Source organism: Manis javanica, chromosome 3 (assembly GCF_040802235.1).
Source record: "Manis javanica isolate MJ-LG chromosome 3, MJ_LKY, whole genome shotgun sequence".
NCBI classification, from domain to species: domain Eukaryota; kingdom Metazoa; phylum Chordata; class Mammalia; order Pholidota; family Manidae; genus Manis; species Manis javanica.
Window position 1 is genome coordinate 121,109,405 of NC_133158.1, and position 19,074 is coordinate 121,128,478.

The 19,074-nt window shown below is 38.9% G+C and overlaps 1 protein-coding gene across 5 annotated transcripts in view; it reads left to right on the forward strand.

Moving 5' to 3' along the window:
• IGF2BP2 (insulin like growth factor 2 mRNA binding protein 2) overlaps positions 1 to 19,074 on the forward strand; it is a 178,137-nt gene that overhangs the window by 115,275 nt on the left and 43,788 nt on the right. For all 5 annotated transcript variants that reach the window (XM_037024253.2, XM_073231964.1, XM_037024254.2 and 2 more), the window contains exons 3-7: positions 9,384 to 9,432; positions 10,520 to 10,571; positions 13,693 to 13,756; positions 15,796 to 16,068; positions 17,578 to 17,712. In XM_037024253.2, the coding sequence (XP_036880148.1) occupies positions 9,384 to 9,432; positions 10,520 to 10,571; positions 13,693 to 13,756; positions 15,796 to 16,068; positions 17,578 to 17,712 (573 nt within the window). The remainder of the gene's footprint in view (positions 1 to 9,383; positions 9,433 to 10,519; positions 10,572 to 13,692; positions 13,757 to 15,795; positions 16,069 to 17,577; positions 17,713 to 19,074) is intronic.

The following is a 19,074-nucleotide window of genomic DNA, read 5'->3' on the forward strand; positions in this document are numbered from 1 at the left end:
ATAGAGGTTCAGCTTCTTGCCCTTTCTCACCTAAAACACTTAGCTTACCTGAATCTGAGGGTGGGAAATACTGAATTCCTGAATCCCAACGCCACGGGGCAAGAGCCTGTGTGTCTATATTAAAGGGCAACCTATACTTGACTGTAGGTCTTAATCTGCTTTCGATTAAGATGAAAAAGAATGAAATCATGGTCCTTACTGCCTTCCTTACTCTTGTTTTTAAAGCAGACTGAGAGTGTTGAAGGCTCAGACCTGGCACTCATGCACACTACAGATGTAACATTATTTTTGCTGAAGGGGTAAGTGCACCCAGTCTGAGCAGTTTGTTGCAGTGAAAGTGCTTAAAGACAGAGCAGTGGGGACAGGGCAGTGATAGGGCTGAGAATGGGGATCTGGGCGTGACAGCAGGGGGGGATTCAAAAAAGGCAGAAGTCATATTTGTGTTTTCTCTGTCACCTGTAGCCAGATGTGGGTTGGATGGGAGGAGGGAAGTGCAGGAGGAAAAAAGACCAACTGGGAGACTGCTGAAATAGTTCTGGGGCAGTGAGGATGAGAAATGTCCTTAAGTGCACTTAGAGAAGCTTGATTTCTTTTTTAAAATAAAGGAACCATGAGAATGTTCTTCTTTTCTTTAAGTAACAAAGAGTTGTTTTCTTATAACCAATCACTTTCCTAAGTTATTGTGTAACAGGCATTTTTTTAAACGCAGGGCACACTTTTATGGGTTTCAGAAAGAAAGATTCATATTTGTTCAAGACTGAGCCAAACACTGGGTGCCTATTTATTTATTTATTTATTTATTTATTTATTTATTTATTTATTTATTTATTTATTATTTTGATATCATTTATCTACAATTACATGAAGAACATTATGTTTACTAGGCTCCCCCCTTCACCAAGTCCGCCCCACATACCCCTTCACAGTCACTGTCCATCAGCGTAGTAAGATGCTATAAAATCACTACTTGTCTTCTCTGTGTTGCACATCCCTCCCCGTGACCCCCCCACATTATACATGCTAATCGTAATGCCTCCTTTCTTTTTCCCTGCCCTTATCCTTCCCTTCCCAACCATCCTCCCCAGTCCCTTTCCCTTTGGTAACTATTAGTCCATTCTTGGGTTCTGCGATTCTGCTGCTGTTTTGTTCCTTCAGTTTTCCTTTGTTCTTATACTCCACATATGAGTGAAATCATTTGGTACTTGTCTTTCTCCGCCTGGCTTATTTCAATGAGCATAATACCCTCCAGCTCCATCCATGTTGTTGCGAGTGGTAGGATCTGTTTTTTTCTTATGGCTGAGTAATTTTCCATTGTGTATATGTACCACATCTTCTTTGTCCATTCATCTACTGATGGATATTTAGGTTGCTTCCGTATCTTGGCTATTATAAATAGTGCAGCGATAAGCATAGGGGTGCATCTGTCTGTTTCAAACTGGAGTGCTGAATTCTTAGGGTAAATTCCTAGAAGTGGAATTCCTGGGTCAAATGGTATTTCTATTTTCAGTTTTTTGAGGAACCCCCATACTGCTTTCCACAATGGTTGAACTAATTTACATTCCCACCAGCAGTGTAGGAGGGTTCCCCTTTCTCCACAACCTCGCCAACATTTGTTGTTGTTTGTCTTTTGGATGGTAACCATCCTTACTGGTGTGAGGTGATATCTCATTCTGGTTTAAATCTGCATTTCTCTGATGACAACCGATGTGGAGCATCTTTTCATGTGTCTGTTGGCCATCTGAATTTCTTCTTTAGAGAACTGTCAATTCAGCTCCTCTGCCCATTTTTTAATTGGATTATTTGCTTTTGTTGAGGTGCGTGAGCTCTTTATATATTTTGGATGTCAAACCTTTATTGGATCTGTCATTTATGAATATATTATCCCTTACTGTAGGATACCTTTTTGTTCTATTGATGGTGCTCTTTGCTGTACAGAAGCTTTTTAGCTTGATATAGTAACACTTGTTCATTTTTGCTTTTGTTTCCCTTGCCTGGGGAGATATGTTCATGAAGAAGTCACTCATGTTTATGTCCATGAGATTTATGCCTATGTTTTTTTCTAAGAGTTTTATGATTTCATGACTTACATTCAGGTCTTTGATCCATTTTGAATTCACTTTTGTGTATGGGGTTAGACAGTGATCCAGTTTCATTCTCTTACATGTAGCTGTCCAGTTTTGCCAGCACCATCTGTTGAAGAGTGTCATTTCCCCATTGTACGTCCATGGCTCCTTTATCGTATATTAATTGACCATATATGTTTGGGTTAATTTCTGGAGTTTCTAATCTGTTCCACTGGTCTGTGGCTCTGTTCTTGTGCCAGTACCAAATTGTCTTGATTGCTATGGCTTTGTAGTAGAGCTTGAGATCTTCCCTTCTTTATTCTTCCTTCTCAGGATTGCTTTGGCTATTCGGGGTCTTTGGCAGTTCCATATGAATTTTTGAACTATTTGTTCCAGTTCATTGAAGAATGCTGTTGGTAATTTGATAGGGATTGCATCGAATCTGTATATTGCTTTGGGCAGGATGGCCATTTTGATGATATTAATTCTTCCTAGCCAGGAGCATGGAATGGGTTTCCATTTGTTAGTGTCCTCTTTAATTTCTCTTAAGAGTGTCTTGTAGTTTTCAGGGTGTAGGTCTTTCACTTCTTTGGTTAGGTTTATTCCTAAGTATTTTATTCTTTTTGATGCTATTGCGAATGGAATTGTTTCATTGTTAGTGTATAGGAAAGCCACAGATTTCTGTGTGTTAATTTTATATCCTGCAACTTTGCTGAATTCCAATATTAGTTCTAGTAGTTTTGGAGTGGTGTCTTTAGGGTTTTTTATGTACAATGTCATGTCATCTGCAAATAGTGACAGTTTGACTTCTTCTTTACCGACCTGGATTCCTTGTATTTCTTTGTTTTGTCTAATTGCTGTGGCTAGGACCTCCAGTACTATGTTGAATAATAGTGAGGAGAGTGGGCATCCCTGTCTTGTTCCCTATCTGAGGAAAAGCTTTCAGCCTCTCACTGTTCAGTATGATATTAGCTGTGGGTTTTTCATATTTGGCCTTTATTATGTTGAGGTACTTGCCCTCTATGCCCATTTTGTTGAGAGTTTTTATCATGCATGGATGTTGAGTTTTGTCAAATGCTTTTTCAGCATCTGTGGAGATGATCATGTGGTTTTTGTCCTTTTTGTTGATGTGGTGGATGATGTTGATGGATTTTCAAATGTTGTACCATCCTTGCATCCCTGGGATGAATCCCACTTGGTCATGGTGTATGATCTGGTGGATGTATTTTTGAATTTGGTTTGCTAATATTTTGTTGAGTATTTTTGCATCTACGTTCATCAGGGATATTGGTCTGTAGTTTTCTTTTTTGGTGGGGTCTTTGCCTGGTTTTGGTATTAGGGTGATGTTGGCTTCATCGAATGAGTTTGGGAGTATTCCCTCCTCTTCTATTTTTTGGAAAACTTTAAGGAGAATGGGTATTATGTCTTCTCTATGTCTGATAAAATTCCTAGGTAAATCCATCTGGCCTGGGGGTTTTGTTCCTGGGTAGTTTTTTGATTACCGCTTCAATTTCATTGCTAGTAATTAGTCTGTTTAGATTTTCTGTTTCTGGGTCAGTCATGGAAGGTTATGTTTTTCTAGGAAGTTGTCCATTTCTCCTAGGTTTTTCAGCTTACTAGCATATAGGTTTTCATAGTATTCTCTAATAATTCTTTATATTCTGTGGGGTCCGTCGTGATTTTTCCCTTCTCATTTCTCATTCTGTTGATGTGTGTTGACTCTCTTTTTCTCTTAATAAGTCTGTCTAGAGGCTTATCTATTTTGTTTATTTTCTCGAAGAACCAGCTGTTGGTTTCATTGATTTTTTTTTATTGTTTTATTCTTCTCAATTTTATTTATTTCTTCTCTGATCTTTATTATGTCCCTTCATCTGCTGACCTTAGGCCTCATTTGTTCTTCTTTTTCCAATTTCAATAATTATGATATTAGACTATTCATTTGGGATTGTTCTTCCTTCTTTAAATATGCCTGGATTGCTATATACTTTCCTCTTAAGACTGCTTTTGCTGCGTCCCACAGAAGTTGGGGCTTTGTGTTGTTGTTGTCACTTGTTTCCATATATTGCTGGATCTCCATTTTAATTTGGGCATTGATCCATTGATTATTTAGGAGCATGTTGTTAAGCCTCCATGTGTTTGTGAGCCTTTTTGCTTTCTTTGTACAATTTATTTCTAGTTTTATACCTTTGTGGTCTGAAAAGTTGGTTGGTAGGATTTCAATCTTTTAGAATTTACTGAGGCTCTTTTTGTGGCCAATTATGTGGTCTCTTCTGGAGAATGTTCCATGTGCACTTGAGAAGAATGTGTATCCTGTTGCTTTTGGATGTAGAGTTCTATAGATGTCTATTTGGTCCATCTGTTCTAGTGTGTTGTTCAGTGCCTCTGTGTCCTTACTTATTTTCTGTTTGGTGGATCTGTCCTTTAGAGTGAGTGGTGTGTTAAAGTCTCCCAAAATGAATGCATTGCATTCTATTTCCTCCTTTAATTCTGTTAGTATTTGTTTCACATATGTTGGTGCTCCTGTATTGGGTGCATATATGTTTATAATGGTTATATCCTCTTGTTGAACTGAGCCCTTCATCATTATGTAATGTCCTTCTTTATCTCTCGTTACTTTCTTGTTTTGAAGTCTACTTTGTCTGATACTAGTATTGTAACACCTACTTTTTTCTCCCTGTTGTTTGCATGAAATATCTTTTCCAATCCCTTGAATTTTCATCTGTGCATGTCTTTGGGTTTGAGGTGAGTCTCTTGTAAGCAACATATAGATGGGTCTTGCTTTTTTATTCATTCTATTACTCTGTGTCTTTTGATTGGTTCATTAAGTCCATCTACATTTAGGGTGATTATTGAAACATATATTCTTATTGCCATTGCAGGCTTTAGATTCGTGGTCACCAAAGGTTCAAGGCTAGCTTCTTTACTACCTTACTGTCTAACTTAACTCGCTTATTGAGCTATTATAAACACAGTCTGATGATTATTTCTCTCCCTTCTTATTCCTTCTCCTCCATTCTTCATATGTTGGGCGTTTTGTTCTGTGCTCTTTTTAGGAGTGCTCCCATCTAGAGCAGTCCCTCTAAAATACCCTGTAAGGTGGTTTTTGGGAGGCAAATTCCCTCAACTTTTGCTTGTCTGGGAATTTTTTAATCCCTCCTTCATATTTAAATGATAATCGTGCTGGATACAGTATCCTTGGTTTAAGGCTCTTCTGTGTCATCATGCCATTCTCTTCTGGCCTGTAAGGTTTCTGTTGAGAAGTCTGATGTTAGCCTGACGGGTTTTCCTTTGTAGGTGACCTTTTTTCTCTCTCTGGCTGCCTTTATTACTCTGTCCTTGTCCTTGATCTTTGCCATTTTAATTATTATGTGTCTTGGTGTTGTCCTCTTTGGGTCCCTTCTGTTGGAAGTTCTGTGTGCTTCCATAGTCTGAGCAAGTATTTCCTCCCCCATTTTGGGGAAGTTCTCAGAAATTATTTCTTCAAGGACACTTTCTATCCCTTTTTCTCTCTCTTCTTCTTCTGGTACCCCTATAATGCGGATATTGTTCCTTTTGGATTGGTCACACAGTTCTCTTAATATTGTTTTATTCCTGGAGATCCTTTTATCTCTCTCTGCATCAGCTTCTATGCATTCCTGTTCTCTAGTTTCTATTCCATCAATGGCCTCTTGCATCTTATCATTCTGCTTATAAATTCTTCCAAGATTGTTTCATTTCTGTACTCTGCTTCTGGACGTCATTCCTTAGCTCTTGTATACTTCTCTGCAGCTCCATCAGCATGGTTATGACCTTTATTTTGAGTTCTTTTTCAGGAAGACTGGTTAGGTCTATGTCCTTCTCTGGGGTTGTGATTTTGGTCTGTATCAAATTCTTCTGCCTTTTCATGGCGATAGAGATAGTTTGCAGAGCTGCCGAGTGTGACGTCTGGGAGAACGTCCCTTCTTGCTGGTTTGTGGCTTTCCTCTTCTAGGAGAACGGTGACCTCTAGCAGCCTGTGCTGGAAAGCTGCGCTCAGACGGGGCTTTTGATTCTTGCCTGGCCACTATGAAGTTTAGCTCCGCGGTTACTGTGGGCGTGGCCTGCCTCAGGCCACTTCTGCAATATGGCGGAGCCATATTGGAGGGGAAATAGCTGGGAGGCTGTTTATCTCCATGAGGGGCCTCTGAGCTGCGCTGCTGCCTAGGGGGTTAGGGTGCCCAGAGTTCCCCGGGATTCCCAGCTGCTGGGCTAAGTGTCCCGGGATGCTTCCGTCCAGCTGTGGGGTCCCTGTCCCTTTAAGGCTTTCAAAAAGCACTTGCTTTTCTTTGTCCCCAGGGTGCTGTCCGCGGGGACCCGCTCACAGGTCTTACTGTCCTGTTTCCCTAGTTTCCAGCACCCCATGCATGCACTGTGTCTGTGCTCTGGTGCGGATGGCTGGGGCTGGGTGTTGAGCAGTCCTGGGCTCCCTCTCCCTCCCTGCTCTGACTCCTCTCCTCCTGCCGGGAGCTGGGGTGAGGGGCACTCGGGTCCCACCAGGCCGCGGCTCGTATCTTACCCCCTTCGTGAGGCACTTGGTTCTCACAGGTGTGGATGTAGTCTAGCCGTTGTCCTGTGTGTTCTGGTCTCTCTTTTAGGAAGAGTTGTATTTGTTGTATTTTCAAAAATATATGTGGTTTGGGGAGGAGATTTCTGCTGCTCTACTCATGCCGCCATCTTGGCTGCGCCTCTCTGGGTGTCTTTTTTAAAAGAACGAGGAAAAAGAACCCTTCCCTACTCTTGACTACCTTGCAAAGGAGAAACAGACCATTCACCTTCCTGGGTGGGGTCACAGGGTCTGCAACATTAACGGACTACAGCCAACAACCGTAGTGCTTTTGCCAGTCTTTGGGGCTCCCTGTTCTCCTTTTTCTGCTAGGTGCTTGGCCCTGTGCTGAACATGAGACTAGTGAACAAGGAGCCTGTCCTTGAAAACACCAGCTAGAGGGGGGATAATGTCAGCAAATAAGTAATTACAGTAAACAGTGAGCTGTTATAAAGCTAAATTCTTCCAGGAGGTATCCTGTAGGTTTGAGCTGGGGTTTGAGGGGCACACAGAAGTCCCTAACATGGGAGAAGCAGATGGGCATCCTGGATACCCGGACAAGAAGGCATAGTGTCCAGATGATGCCGTGGAAGTTAGCAGACCTCACAGATCCCTATCACTCCTGATCCCAAAGATCATCTCTCAGGATACTCTCCCAAATGACCTAAGGTCCAGTTTAATTGATTCTTCTCTCATGATCTCCATTTCCCTTTTTAAGTTCCTGGTTCTTTTCCTTCCTTTCCATCCTGATCTCAGATTAGAGCTGTTACACACTAGCTTTTTAGAGATTATTTCTCCTAGAATCCTGCTTGATGACCATTCTGGTTACTAAATTGATTGCCTGATGTGCATTCTTTATATGAGATATTACAGGGAAACATCATGGTTTTAGACCCATTTAATAAGGATTTGGGATAATCTGGACTGGGCAGAGTTTGACTATTTATGGATTAGGAACAGAGTTTGCTAAATAGATTAATATTCTGTTAAGGAAAACTTCAAGAATGTCTAAACTAATTGTAGAAAAAAGTGAGGTGTTTGTTTTTTGTTCTTTTTTTAACTTAGTAGGTTCTACTTAAAATACTTTTAAAAAGTAAATATAGTATATTCATTAAAGCAGCCCTAGTAGGAGTTTTGTTAATTTTTTAATGCAGGTAAGACATGAATATATTCTCTTTTTAAAAAAGCAAACAAGACTATGTCAGCTAAAATTAAAAAGTGTATGACCCCTTTCACCAACCAGACTGCATGCAGCTACCTTTTTCTATGCATTTACAGGTACACATGTTGAATAACATATAGTTTTGTTTTGTGCTCTTAAAAAACAGTTTCAATCTAATCTATAATTAGGCCTCTTCCTGTAACAGCATGCCTTTGAGAGTTCCCTCTGACTGCACACATACATCTAATTCATTCTTTTTAACAGATATATAATGTTCTATATTGTGGCTGTACTATAGTTTGCTTACCATTCTCCCTAGTGGTGGATATTTAGATTGTTTGCATTCTCCCTAGTGGTGGATATTTAAATGTTGGGATTGTTATTCACATCTCTTTGTGTTCTTGCATGAGTTTCTTCCAACAGGATTTCTACCAGTAAATGCTTGGTTAGAAGTTGGAGTCAGTGTTTGTATTTGGAGATAACAAAAACATTTTTCTTTAGAAATATCAATTTTCTTGCAAATACTCATGCCTTTTCTGTAAATCAGCTTGTGACATCTTATGTGGAGCATTCTATATAGCCACTATGTGGGATGGTGTCAGCAGTTTTATTATGAACTATTGCCAAAGGCAGTGCCAGAAAAGAGGCTTCATAGTAAAGAGATAGAAGATAGTTCTTGGTTCTTTTTCCTCCTTCTTATCCTGATACAGAGGTTCTGTAGATTGGCTTGCATAATCACTTAAGCAGCCCTGATAAAGCATGAATACATTCTCATTTTTAAAAACAAGATAAGACAGAAGTATATAGGATCTAGAACAGAGGGGTGGCTCCCTTACAGTCAGTAAAAAATGACTGGAGAAAACTGGAGCCCTTCATTTACTTCATTGTTTTCCTGTTTCCTCTTCTGTGTGCCTCTCTGTCTCTCTCCTTTTTTCTACCTGCATGAATTACAACATTTCTTTCTGGGGCTAATGTCCAAATGAAAGCCATGAAGAAGCATGAAGCTGTGTATAGCCACTATTTGGTACCTCTAACACCAGAAGGAAAGAAAAAATAACGGGGGTACATGTTGTACACTTTTTACACCACATGCCTTCTCTTGCAATTCCCCAGAATGGATATTCATGAGATTTCAATGTCAAGTCTTCCCATTAAAATGTCCTCTCTAATATTTAAATACTGACTCGTGTTTTCTTTCCAGGATCTAATGTGATCTCAAAAGATAGGAAAATTCTTATCCTCATATTTGTAGTCTTGTTTTCTATCTAAATATAATGCCTAAGTAAGAAGAAGAAATGATCTAAATCACTAGAAGTTCTCAGACTAGCAGGATTTCCTTCCTTTGGTAGGAAATTGAAAAGGCAAGTCTGCATTTAAACTGTTTCTCTAGCTAGTTTGGACTTCTTGGATTTGTTTTTTATTTTTTCCAAAGTAACTGAAAACTTTAAAATATGATGCTCCTGATTCAGTGAGAATCTCTTGTTGATGCCTCAGTAACCACAGTAAGAAGTGAACTCAAATTAAGATCTTAACCCTGTTTTTATTATTTGCTGAAATTTGTGTCCTGAGGAGTTATAGTCTGTTTGTATTTTTACAGGAGCAGGAAAATTCAGATTCGAAACATCCCTCCTCACCTGCAGTGGGAGGTAAGCCAGTGTCACTTCCGTATTTATCATCTTCCTGCTCTGTTTCCTCACCTTAACTTTTTAATGATTAAAAGGACATTTTCTCCCCCTTTCACATTTAGGAATCGGCAGTTCTCAGACTTTTCCCACAAGGTCTCTGGGTCCTGTTTCCTCTCTTTTCAGTACCCTAATGCACATAATCTGTCATGCACATGGGGTCACATTTGTCACTTTCATCATGCAAGATGGGCACTTTGAGCTCTCATGTCTACCTTCACAGCCACCAAGCAAATGAACTGTGAAACAAAATGTGTAGCTGGTTTGTGACTTTTATATCATGAGTTCGTAAAAGATTTTTACCTTTCCAAACTATGATTTTAAAGAAAATCAAATCACTGGAAACCCAATACAAATAAAAGGTTCGTCATCAGTTTTAGCAGGCTTTTTGTTTATTTTGAATTAATTGCTTTGAGTAACAGTTAAGATATTTTCAGAGTTGCAAAATTTCTTATAAGATTGCTACCTCAAAATAAAAGTAGAATATGAGGAGGGACCTTACTGCATTATTTAAAAACAACCACCGAATGCTTTGTTCCCCAACCCAAACAAAATCAGTACTGCCTTAAAGGAAACAATGTTTTGTCTAACATTTTTATTACTTAAAAATCACTTTTTTTATGAAAAATTTCAAGCATACATATCCTATTGCTTTATAAAATAAGGAGTTCCTTAGAGAAAAATAGAAGGAAGAAGGGTTAAGTCTTCCAGGAAAGAAAAGTGAACTTTGTACCTTATTCTGCTTTTCATTTCAAGAGCAGTAAATGGTGAATGAAGAGCAGAATCATGATGAATGTGATTGTTTACAATTATTAAGACTGATTGTGCTGTGTTATCTTGGTGAACAGATTACTTGAGAGCCAATAAGCAAATGAAAGTCCCATGTATTCAGTTATAACTTTTTATGGAAGACCTGAAATATCAACTTAACTAGATTATTGCTGGAACTCTCCTTGTTCTGCTTTAATTCACTTACTGGGGGCTATCATTGTACCATTTTTTCATGAGTATGATTGATCTTCTCATTCTGATATTGAAAATTCTTTTTCAGGTGTTGGATGGACTTTTGGCTCAGTATGGGACAGTAGAGAATGTGGAACAAGGTAATAAGTGAGGAAATTAGCCAATTGGATTTTGAGGGGGCTTATCTGTTATTTCATATAGGCTGGGTCAGATCCAGGGAGAAATAAGTTCATGTTCCTTTGAAACAAGCTTCCTCTCTGTACGAGAGATATTGAAATCTTTCTGTCTATCCACATCTATATAATTTATTTTTTCAAGGAGTATGATTTTCAGGCTGTTTCTTTTATATTGTGTAATGTGCTCAATCACTAGACAAATGCTGTCAGGCTGGGGTAAGCTTCATTCACTTGGAAGTAATTGATTTTACACTGTTGAAGTTTCCTCTTCTTGCTAAGAACAACAGATCCCTCATGTCTTGGACTGAGTGTTTCTCAAGGAGTAGGACTCCTGCACCAGTGTCCCCTGCAGTGCTTGTGAAAATGCAGGACTCACTGCAGACCTGCAAAGTAAGACTTTGGAGCAAGAATCTGTACCTTAAACAAGCGCTCCCAAGTGATTTTTGTTTGTATGCAAGTTTGAGAGCCACTGTTTTAGGAACAGTGTTGTAAATGTCCAGAAAAAATATACATACTCTTCTTCCTGCTGCTCTCAATATCTTCAAAAACATGAAATGCTGTGATTTTAAAAAGAAAAAAAGAAGGTACCTTTTTTTAAAAAAGCTGGTATCTTATGTAGCTCTTTAAAAGTCCAAGAAAAGTATAACCCAAGCTCCTGATATGACAGGCAGTACCATGTAATAAAGATTATTTTTGTGTTGGCCTAAAAAGCAGAATGTGAATTTAGTCATTTACTGACTGTGAGCCCCTAGAAAAGTCACTTATCTACACAATCCACATGTGTAAAATGAGAATAATTTCTACCCTTTCTGTATCACCAAACAGTTGTGGCACCCAAAGAGAATTGGAAAATATTCATAGACAATGTAGTCAATATATAATCTCAAGGGATTGTTAAGGTTCACTTAGGAAAAATCAGAGAACGCTTTTTTCATATTTAATATGCTTTATCTGCCAGTATAATTAAAATGGTCATTTTAAAGCCATGATTATTCAGATAGTCTCAGCTCCATGAATATTAAAAATACTCAGTTTCATGCTGCTGACAGCCCATGCCCAAAGGTGAAGGGAAACAGCCCAGAAAGAAGACATAATTTACAAGGATTTTATTTCTATTTCTTGTTATTTCTCTCAACATGGAAAAGAAGACATTCTAATAAGGATTGGATATGTAGTAGGCAAGATGGTCTTATAGACATGAACCTGTGAGGTTACTAGCTAAGACCATGTTATAAATTCAGGACAATGTCATGAAAGGAAGAAATATTCCGGGTCCCTGGGGCAGGTTACAGCTCCTTAGACACCTGTGACCTGGAGACCAGCCAGTTTCCAGCTGCTTCACAACTACAGGAGAGATGCATTGGGCTTTTGTTCTGTTTCATTGGTGATTCCTGATTCAGCATGAAAACATTTTCAGTAGAGTTTTAGGAAACTCTATAGAGCTTTCATGTCCACTGAAATAAATTATTTGAATGGAGCTCAGTTCTTTCCAGAATCACAAAACTGTCTGATTTCCAGAAGACAAATGTCTTTGAAGAAATGAGAATCTGCCTAACAAGTGAGAACAAAATCTGAAAACCTGACAATCCTTGTGGCTAGCTTTATTCAGGAGGTTCAAACCCCACCCTGTCTGCCTTTCTGGGAATATGCATCCTCATCTGTAGCACTAGAAAGCAGCAATAGGAAAGCTCTGTACATACTGTGTGTTAGCACTGAGAGGACGATTACAAGCTACTTGTCCCGTTTTGCTCTGTGAGGACTCCTTTGGGTAAGTGTGAATTAGAGAGCTATACAAACATTCCTGGGCAGAGGCCAGGACTGGGCTCAGCATTTATGACATGTGAATCTTGGCAGCAGTAAGAATTGTGTATCCCCTCCCTGTAAAGGCTGCAGCTACTTTGAAGTTAATAGATCAACTGTATTTTCTTTAACCATTTTGAGACTCCTAAAGGAAATTATAAACTAGAAAAATTCATATGTCCATAGGTTTGAATCTTTGAGGGGTAGGTGAACTTACAGAATTTCTTAAGCTCTCAAGCATGGACTCAAGATTTAAAAATCCCTACACTATAGGGTTTCATTATTACTTTGAAAAGCAACTTTATTATGATTTTCTCTAATTATTGTTAACTTAATGCTGTTAACTCAAGTCTCCCAATAAGCTTAAATGTTTCAAAGGGAAGATTTAATTTAGTTATGTCTACTTGTTTTGGAAAAACCAATATTTTTGTTTAAGTTTACTGGCTGGACTGAGAAAGTTTTATCTTGCCTTTTGAAATTATTTTTAACTCTGACTTTGGAAGAAGAGCAAATATGAACTGAGAGAAGCCAACTCCCAAGAGTGATCCATTAGTAGCCACTTGTATAATTTATGTGTTTCTCTTCTTCAGCCAGATTTGGAATTGTCAATTTTCTTTATTTATTGTACACAGTTACTTGGTTTGACTCACATAGTCAAAGGGAAACAAAAATAGTAATAGTTCAGTCTTATCAATGAATGAAGTATTAAAATACTTTATTATTTTATATGTATCCAGTTATTTAAAAATAAATGCAAATCATAACAAACTCATACATTGATAGTGGGGCAATAAATTGATACAAACTGGTAGGAGAGTAATCTGAAAATAGGCATTAAAAGGCATTATGTTCTTTTACCCAATTTTCTGCTGTGATTTTAGCCTAAATTAATTAAGAAGATCACAAATCAAATTATTTTTAGCAGCACTATTTAGTTGTTCCCAAATACTGGGAACAATCCATTTGTCAATAATTGAGGAACAGTCAGGCAAAAATCATGGCACATTTACTTACTGCAATTTTATGTAGACATTAAAAATGAAAAATAAGACTGTGTACATATACACATGCAAAAGTGTTTATAAAATGAGTGAAAATACAACTTTGAGTATATACATATTGTCATACTATGAATGCTCATTAATAAAGATAAAGATTCTAAAAACTATAGAGTTAGGCTGATGAGTTTTTTTGTGCATTTTTCTGTAAAGTTAATTTTACTAACTAAGGTCCAGAGGGTGACAGCTTTTTTTCTGTGACAATGTAGTTTTTGCTTCTTTCCTAGTCAACACAGACACAGAAACTGCCGTTGTTAATGTCACATATGCAACAAGAGAAGAAGCAAAAATGTAAGTGAATTGAGGCTTGTTTCCTTTTAAATTTTTGGAGTTGGGGGTTATCTTTGAAGTCCACTGAGTCTTGGATTTGCAAAACTTTTCTGAAAATCTTTGACATATCAGTGGAGCCTCAGGGCATCTGTGCTACCTTTGAAATGTCAGTGTATCTCCAGGGCATTTATACCAGAATATCTGTTGGTTGTACAGATTTTATCTTGAGAAATGTTGGCCTTGTGCATCAAAACTGAGGTGGGAGCTGCGTCTTGACATGTCATGAAGGGAGGCACCAGCTCAGTGACACTGTGTCCCCTAGACTTTGCTTTGCCAATCCCTGGGAACCACTTTTACCTGAAGCTTCCTCTGTGCACCTTGAGGAAGAAGCACAAGCCTATGTCTATCCACATTCATTGAAGTGATCCTAAAACATCAGTTTTTCTTCTGTGTGGTACTGAAAAGGAGCAGTACTCAATGCCATCGACATCAGGGAGACCTGTCTGGGAATGGCTGGCTAATCAATTCTACCCCATTCATTTCTTAGTTCCCATTTGTGACTACATTTATTCAGAGATGGTTAGTTTCACGGTTGGCTGTTAGCACAATGGGATTGAGTTTTTTAAAATACAAAAACAAAAACCAGGCTCCTTTTCATAGTAGGTCCTTAAAGTGCCTATCAGGTCATGGAGATTAGAATTATGGTCACACACAGTCATGCTTTATAGATGTGGCATAACCTTGGTTATTCATTCCAAGATTATAGTTTTACTTCCTTCTCAAGGTTTCAATACACATGAAGACATACTTAACTCATACTGATAGTTTTTAGAGTTAATGTTTTACTGAAAAAGGCAATAGTTCATTGCTCTTGATTTTTGCCACACAGATGTAAGGAGGATGTGTATCAATAACTCACCTTTACAGTTCTTGTCCAGCTGCCACTTAGATAGGGTTTCTGTATGTGATATCACTTTGTTGCTTTTATTGAATTGAAAAGATGCTGCTGTAAAATAAATCCACAAACCTTAAACATTAACCAAGGGTTATTATTTTCACATAATGCCAAAAACATGTGAAATAGGGTTAATGTTTTTACACACTGCAGAAAATGTGAAAAAATTGTTCTACTTCATGTATGATTTTTAAAATGCAGTAGTAGGATACCACTTTATTCCCCATCAAATTGATAAATATTTTAAAATGATAATAATACTCTGTTTTTGAGGGCTCAAGGAAATAAAAGCTCTCTTAACTGCTATGGGATTGGAAATGTTGAAACCTTTTCAGACGGACACTGGACAATGCTTAATAAGGTTAGAATGCTACATATTCTCTGACTCAGCAGTTCAACTAGGAACTGTCCAGTGTGCAAAGTTACAGTTGCAGAAATGTCCATGGCAACATGTACGTAATAGTAAATGATTGGATATATTATGTGTGTGTGTGTGTGTGTGTGTGTGTATATCTAACAATAGAATCAGTTGCAAAAACTATGGTAAATCAATAGAATGTTAAATAGGCTGTAAACTTAAATTGCAGGATACTTAATGATTTGGAAAATGTTCAGAGTATTGTTTTTTTAAAGATTAGATAATATGTATAATATTCCATTTTTATAAATAATTTATATATAAGAAAGGAATGATCTAGGATGGACTAGGACTTTTTTCTTATTTGTGCTTATCTATTTGAATCTTCAATAATAAATATGTATTATGATTAAAATGAGAAACAGTGAGTCATAATTTTATACAAGTATTTATAAAGTTTTTGATGAGGGGGATAGAGCCTTGGGTGTTTAAAAAAGCAGAGAGCATAATTGTATATCAGATCTGACCAGGCCTGTCCAGTGTGATTACTTGTTTAATTGTTCACTGTGAGCTCCAAAGGGCACAGAGATGGCATCGGCCTTGCTTGCCTTCCTCGCTGCCTGTCCCCAGTGAGGCTTAGCCACACTCAGACGCAGCTAGTGAGCAGGACCGAACGAGCGTGTGCGAGCCTGCAGACTTCTCCGACGCTGCTCTCTAACAGAGCTCCCTGCCCCTGCTGCGTTTCAGAGCCGTCGAGAAGCTAAGTGGGCATCAGTTTGAGAACTACTCCTTCAAGATTTCCTACATCCCGGATGAAGAGGTGAGCTCCCCTCCGCCCCCTCAGCGAGCCCAGCGCGGGGACCACTCTTCCCGGGAGCAAGGCCACGCGCCCGGGGGCTCTTCTCAGGCCAGACAGACTGATTTCCCGCTGCGGATCCTGGTCCCCACCCAGTTTGTTGGTGCGATCATCGGAAAGGAGGGCTTGACCATAAAGAACATCACTAAGCAGACCCAGTCCCGGTACGTGCCTCCGGGCTCCTTGCTTCCTTCAGACGGCCGGGCGAGCTCTGGTGGGTCCCGGCCGCCCTCGGGTCGCTGTCGCTTGCCTCGGCAGTGGGGCTGTGCTGTTTGGACAGAACGACTAACAGACTAACACGAAGCCAGAGGCTTACTGAGCTTTCATGCCAGGGAGCCTAAAGGTCACACCCTGAAAGCACTAAAGGTTCATAAAGAAGGTACTAATGACCTCAGCCAAGAATTGTTCTCATAAGCTAAGGAATGCTTGTGAATGAAATCTATTTCCAAAACAACAGAGGTATAGGGCTGAGGTTTGCCGGATCCCAGAACTCACTCACCTTGGCTCTTACCTCCCCTCCCTAGTCAGAGTCCTGGGTGGTAGTCGTCCTGTGAGACCACGTAGGTACAGTAGCTGCATAGAAGAAGTGGGTGAGTCTCTGCCATACTAAGCAAGAAATAAAGTACGTTAGAGTGTTTAGTTTTCTGTCTGTTTAGAGACTGAACTGATAGTAAGAGATACAGTGGATAAAATGACTTGTGGGGTTGTTGATTTTTGTATGTCCATAAGACCACAGCATCATGATATGAAGAAGGCACGGGACTGAAGTCATGAGATAGTAGAGAGGGCAAGTATTGTCTGGTGTTCCCTTTGTTTTAAAATCAGCCCTTTTTTTTCCTTCCAAGTTTGTTTCACTGCAAAAGTGATTTTTAGTTATATGTCTTTTATTCCAAAAATTGTTTAAAGTGGCTTTAAAAATGCAACAAGTTTAAATAGAAGTGAGATTAGTTCTCAAAATATGTGCCAATTTTCTAGAAGGAGGCCAAAGACTTGGATCTGGGCTTTCTAACAGGCAGTGTAAAAAGGGATACAATCAATTATGTGATTTTGAAAGTTAACAGAAACAAGTAAGGCCACAACTACCCAAGAAGTCTGATAAAGTCGTCGAGCTTTTAAGTCATTATCTATAAGAGCCTGGAAGAAGACAGGCTGTCAGTGGCAAGGAAACCAAAAACTTAAGAGAGGCAGAGAGAGAGGGCATGCCTCTGTTTTCTATCCACACTTAAATATATAAAGTTTGCTTGAATTTGGTGTTTGGATTTGGATTAACATGCGGCTTTTAAAAGCTGCAATCAGTTCAGAGACTGGCACTGTGCCGCTGTGCTATATTATCCTGCTCACTTTACTCTTCACTTCTATGGTCACTTGAAAGACTCCACAAAATACTTCATTTACCACTGGCATCATTACCAAGTTGGCTTTGTGCCTGTGTCCCACAACACTCCTGTAAGAAATATTTCCTTCTAAATAAGTGGAGTTGCAAATAATTCAAGTTGGGCACAAGAACCCCAGCACTGCTTGCTGCCTTCTTGGAGAATGGCACTGGTTGGAAGCGTGCTAGTGACACTTTCTTGTCTGTGTCCTTGCTGTACTTTGGCTGGTGCGATGCTTTCTTGGTCTAGGATCCTGTCCCAGATGGCATTGTGTTATGGCTCCTGACTCTTTTCCTACAGGGTAGACATCCATAGAAAGGAAAACTCTGGGGCTGCAGAGAAACCTGTCACCATCCACGCCACCCCAGAGGGGACATCTGAAGCATGCCGCATGATTCTTGAAATCATGCAGAAGGAGGCTGATGAGACCAAACTGTGAGTTTCCATGCAATGCCCAGATCACTCGTCAGAGAATAAGAGTAGGTTCTCATTCATTTAACCCAAGAAGTTGTTGAAAAGCTGTAAATCTATTACTCAGAAAAGGGAGCAAGGGAGGGATTATTTTTAAGAAATTTGTTTCCAAGGAGAAGACAGTAGGAAATAGATATTTTTATATTATTGGTGTTTCTCCCCTTGTATGTTTTTCTTGGTAATCCAAATGCTTCTGTCACTCATTGGTAGTAATTACTGGTAGGAATGTATAGACCAGTATTATCCAGTGCCATGCAATGATGGAAGTGTTCTATAACCACACTGTTCAGTACAATAGCCGCTAGTCACTTGTTGCTACTCAGTGCTTAAAATGTGACTGGTGCACTGGAGGAACTGCATATTTTATTTTAATTCAAATTTAAAGTCACGTGTGTGGCTGATGGCTATCATGGAGGACAATGTGTGTATAGAATGTACACTGTCATCAAAACCATCATTAACTGTTCTGGAAAAATGACTTTTGCCACCACAATCCTAAACCATTTGCACTCTTTTAAAATTGGATTACATTTCCATAAGTAGTAGAAACTGGTATCCAAGTGGCTATTTTATTCCTCTTTTTTTTCTTTATCTTGCCCCTCTTTTCTTTTACAAAATGCTACTTAGGATTCCTGAGTGTTGCACAGTTTGAATGGCAAACACAGTTCTTACTAAACCAACTGACTTAGTACTATAAATAAATTAATGGTAATGGGATAGACAATATAATAAAAAAGGCTCTATATCAGTTTGGCAAAATGTACTCTGAGTGGAGGCAATTTTATAGAGAAGCACTGAGTGATAAATTGAATGTAAAATTAATTTAGCAAATCAGGTAAGAGGGTTCTAAAAACAAGAATATTAAAGTAGTCTTTAGAAGAAAAACATTGCAAATCAACTCTCAGATTTCATAAGGGACTCTAACCTTTCACTTAGGCGTTATTTAATCTATATGGGGCCATTGAAACTCCCCAAATGCCATATGAAGAAGTAGCCCCACCTTCACCCAAGTTATTGAGAACTTACTTATAAATAACACCATCCTTGGTCCTTCAATGTAGGTGCAAGCAACTTATAAATCCAAAAAGACAGATTTATAAATTTGATTTTAAAATTTTTGTGTAGAGCCAAGATAGGAGTTTGAATATCTTTGAAATAAATACTTTTGAGTGCCACACTGAGCTAAGCGCTGTATTGGGGTTGAGGCAACCATGAACAAGACCCAGTTCCTGCCTTCATGGAGTGTACAGTCCACTGGGAGAGACAGTCACTAAAGAAATAATTACAACAGTACATAGTTAGGCACAGCTATGTGAAGTGCTATAG